Raw genomic sequence first — 4,333 nt, forward strand, 5'->3', positions numbered from 1 at the left:
ACAGTATGTGTTTAATTTATTAATGGATTCATGTTCTGTTAAATGTACTTTGTATTGTGTACATCTTTTTATCTAGCTGTAAATCAGAATTTCCACCTGGGACAATGAAGTAAGAAGTTCTCTTGTCATTGAAATGTCTTTCAGCATAAGATCAGTAGTTCACCTTGGGAAAACGCGTTGGAGAAGAGACAAAAAATTGAAATGGATCACAGTTTTTTAGTTTTACAAGACATATACAGAAGATTGCTAGCAGGAGTGACCTTGGACAAGGGGGACTTTGATGTAGCATCTGTCATTTACAAAGGCATTTCTGACCACTGGCCTGAAGCCTCAGTTAATTCTCTTTCGATCCAGCACAGCAACAAAAGTGCACAGCACATGTCATTTGCTTGTCCAGTCACCTCAATGAATGAAAATAATCACTGTGAAAAACAAATGGAAATGATGTGCTTCGTGCTGAGTTTAATAGAGATAATGAGCTCGAAAGTGCAGTCTTGTATCAGCCGAGAACATAGCAGTCTTTATGATATCTTGAGAATATTACTGGAAGAAAAGGACCTCATGTCAAAACTTGTGAGTCTCTTTTATAACTCTCTCTCTTTCCTAGCGTTAATCCCGCATCAGCAGGTGTACATTATTTAATTGTATCTATGAATGTGTTCATTTTTGTACTAATGCAAGTATACAGTATTGTAATATCATGTTTAAACTTCTGAATAACACTAGTAAAAAAGATTAAGTATGCCACATTTTGCTACAAAATCATAGTTTACAGTATCTATTATTATGGAAGTTAAAAAAGCAAGAATAAAAGGATAAACCTTCACTTAATGAAAATGTTTTGTTATGTCATTTGGTTTGTCATTTTAGGAAACATGTTTTGTGTTTTTTTTAGGTTTCTTTATTTGGGATCCAGGACAAGTTATTATCACACCTAGCCGTGAAATGTGCTTCATCACTTGTGCTTTTTCAGATTGGCTCGACTGTGAGTATTATAATGTCCAGAAGGTATCATAGAAAAGTCAAATGGGCTTATTTCATTCTGTATTAAAAAAAACATTTGGCACATTTTGTTTGAATATAGGGTGCTGTTAAGTAGTATTTGCAGACTGTACTGTACATGTCATATATGGTCATTACCTAGATCCCTAGAAGCAATAATGTATTAGCTATTTATTGAATGTGTAGTTTTGGCTTTGTACGGGCTTTCAATGTTTTAGTCACTGACAGTGTAACACAAGCCATGCTCTTCTTTTGTAGAATTCGTTTGATCTTCACTGGCAACAGATGTGCTTACAGACACTATTGAAACGTTGCCCTGACAATGAGATGAATGGATGTTTGTGGTCTCTTACATTTGTAATAAAGGGTCTTTTGAGAGGAGTATTTCAGCAAAAAATGGGTATGGATGTTTTTAGTAGTATGATATCAGTAGAACTTTGATCAATTTCATGATGTTACACATACTGTACATTTATTAATTATAAATTATGAATGCTAATGTTATTACTTTTTCATTTCCAGAAATTTTGGGGAAACTTTTGACTTCATTAGACCTGGTGTTCCCTGCCTTGCATTCAATGATGTTTTCTTTCGCTGACTTCAGTCAAGAGCTCTCAACTTCCTCAAAATATGAATTTGGTTTTGAAACAAGTTTGGCCTCCTTCATTGACTTAATTGAAGTTCTCATTGCTGCAAGAACCAAGCTTAAGACATTGGCTTCAAGTCAAAGACTTTTATTCATTCAGGCATCATTGGCCTTGCAGCTAGTTGGTTCCCCTGTTCACTGTTCAGTGAAAAAGAAAATGCTTCTCCTTTTGAAAAGATGTCTGCTCCAGAAGGCTGGTGAAGATTTTTCTATAGGACAAGTAAAGGGTTCATTATTGAGAGATGATATTTTGGACAGTGATATGTTAATGCTGGCAACTGCTGTTTTGCAGTCACCTTTTTCAGGTTGGCTTCAGAGTGTCTCTGTGAGCTCAAATCCCAGTTATTTTGGAGGAACTAGTATCGTAGGTGAAAATGTTTTGGGAAGTGCAGATTGTGTGATGCTCAGGGCAGCAATCTTGACATTGATCAAGTCACTGGAATATAAAGTCCTGCATGCAGGTGAGACAAGAGTTTTAAACTGAGTTTCAGATTTATCTTCAAAATGCTAGAAGGAACTTTCTAAAAAATAGAGACTCATGCACTTGTTATGCAACAGAGGGCAGCCACAAGGTAATCAGATTCAGGCAGAACTGTGACAGGAAATATTTGTTTAATGTAGAATTTGAACATTTTTAACTTAGAGTGTAATACGTAATCCCTCTTGTTAGGGTGGAAAGGCTTTTTAGTATGAATGTCAAACAGATTTAGTCAGTAATGTTTACATTTAAGATCTAGTTGAGAATTACAGAAATGTAAAAAAATAGCAAAATTGAAACACCAGTTCCATTTATAATACCCTTTAAATTGAATCTGGATTTTAACATTTCTCTGTAAATCCTGTGTTTCTCTAGGCTCTGTACCTGGTTTCGAAATTCAGGGATATCTGCCCTCATTGATGCTTTTCCTGAAGAAGCATCTAAACGCTACAGAGCAGCAGCTCTGTCACCCCTGCTCTTGGGTCTCTGTGGTGTTTCTGGATCAGGATGATGACATGATGGAGGCAGCAAAAGCCATGCTTACCTTGTATTTGCATTTCAGAAGGTAGGTTTAATGCGGAACTAAAGATTTTTCTCATCTCATTTTCTACCCACTTACTCCTGGTGAGGGTCACTGTAGTAACAGGTTGAGCAGGACAGACCTGACTTCCCTTTTGCCAGCAACAGTTTCCAGCTCCTCCTGTTCATGGGCCTGCCCCAGGGACTTTTCCCAGGAGGCTGTGCCAGGGAACAGCCTCACCAGGTGGTCGAACGACCTCAACTGGTTCTTTTGATTCAGTAACAGGCGTGAACAGAACAGATCTGTACTAATAATTTTATATAATATAATTTCATATTCTAATTTTAAGAATATATTTTCACCCTTTGTGAGCTAAGCCCATTTACTAATATTTTGGTATTTAATAGGAGATCTTTCATTTGTCTTTATGTTTGGTTACAGAGTGAGCAACACTGAAGTTTGTGATGCAGAACTTTTTGTTCAGTTGACCCATGAATATGGCTGTAACCCCCACTGCCATTTCTTATTCTTTCTGAACAGTGTAGCATTTGACCACACTGTTCTCCTGGACTTCTTAATTTCCACTGAAACTTGTTTTTTGGAGTACTTTGTTGGATATTTAAAAATTCTCCGGGAAAACTGGCAAGATTTCTGCTACATTTGTCAGCACTTTGAAAAATATTCCTCACAACATGCTGTTAATAAATTTACCAGTGGAGAACATTCTGCAGCTTCCTTATATTCTGGAAGTATTGAACCTGTTTGGAAGATGATGTCCTCAGTGGATCCTGCTTTGAGCTCAGAAAAAAATGATGCAAAGTGGAATGATTCTAAATGCTCAGTCAGTGGGATTATCACATCTTCACTTGGTCCCTTGGTTGATTATGCAAGCTCAGAAGAGTCTGAACCAGAAGAACTGAACATTTCATACTCCTCAACCAGCAAAGAAACAAACTTTGAAGAGTTTAAAAGTACTTGCATTAAAGGAAAGAAACTGAGCTCATCAAATCTTTATGAAGTTACAAAGGATCCAAGAACTTATTTAAGTTCATCCCTAGGCAGTCAGGAGAAACTGCAGAAGGAACATCAGGCCCTTCCTACAATATTCAAGAAAACTGTTGTGTCTCTCATAAGGCTTAGGAAAGTGATTTCCAGGTTGGAAAGAAGACATCTATTTCCTTACAAGCCCAAATTTCTTCTTAAACTCCTAATGCATATTGAAGCAAATAGTGGATGTAGTGAATGAAGGACATGTTCAGAAAGCATTTACCACAATGCCATGTTTACACTGTTTTCATTTTTCTTAAATGTACAACATAACTCACCTTGAATGTTCATTATTTTGTCATAGATTAACATTACTAAGTTAGGAGTCCGTATCAGAGGTTTAAATATTTCACTTTTTATTTTGTAACATCAATCTTTATATTAGTATGGCAGAAGTGTTTTCATTAATGTTTGTGCTTTGTATGCTTTTGCTAAATTTATACAATATATGTGTGACCCATCAAGTAAAGAGCTTGTATATTTATGATAAAAGGCACAGACAGAATTTGTATTGACTGTTGATTGCAGTTGTTAATAAATAAGAGAAGATCCATAAGCACATATACAGTATATAGTATATATTCTAATATAATAATTTGTTTTGGGGGTGAAAAAAACTACAATGAAAGACACCCCTTCC

The 4,333-nt window shown here is 36.1% G+C and overlaps 1 protein-coding gene across 3 annotated transcripts in view; it reads left to right on the forward strand.

Annotated features, from left to right (window-relative positions):
- lins1 (lines homolog 1) overlaps nucleotides 1-4,254 on the forward strand; it is a 14,810-nt gene extending 10,556 nt beyond the window's left edge. For all 3 annotated transcript variants that reach the window (XM_015342955.2, XM_015342957.2, XM_015342956.2), the window contains 6 exons: nucleotides 145-573; nucleotides 896-985; nucleotides 1,261-1,402; nucleotides 1,525-2,109; nucleotides 2,502-2,691; nucleotides 3,088-4,254. In XM_015342955.2, coding sequence (XP_015198441.1) covers nucleotides 202-573; nucleotides 896-985; nucleotides 1,261-1,402; nucleotides 1,525-2,109; nucleotides 2,502-2,691; nucleotides 3,088-3,892 — 2,184 coding nt within the window. In that variant the 5' untranslated portion in view covers nucleotides 145-201 and the 3' untranslated portion in view covers nucleotides 3,893-4,254. The remainder of the gene's footprint in view (nucleotides 1-144; nucleotides 574-895; nucleotides 986-1,260; nucleotides 1,403-1,524; nucleotides 2,110-2,501; nucleotides 2,692-3,087) is intronic.
- Nucleotides 4,255-4,333: the final 79 nt, after the last annotated feature.

Source organism: Lepisosteus oculatus, chromosome 5 (genome assembly GCF_040954835.1).
Source record: "Lepisosteus oculatus isolate fLepOcu1 chromosome 5, fLepOcu1.hap2, whole genome shotgun sequence".
Lineage (NCBI taxonomy): Eukaryota > Metazoa > Chordata > Actinopteri > Semionotiformes > Lepisosteidae > Lepisosteus > Lepisosteus oculatus.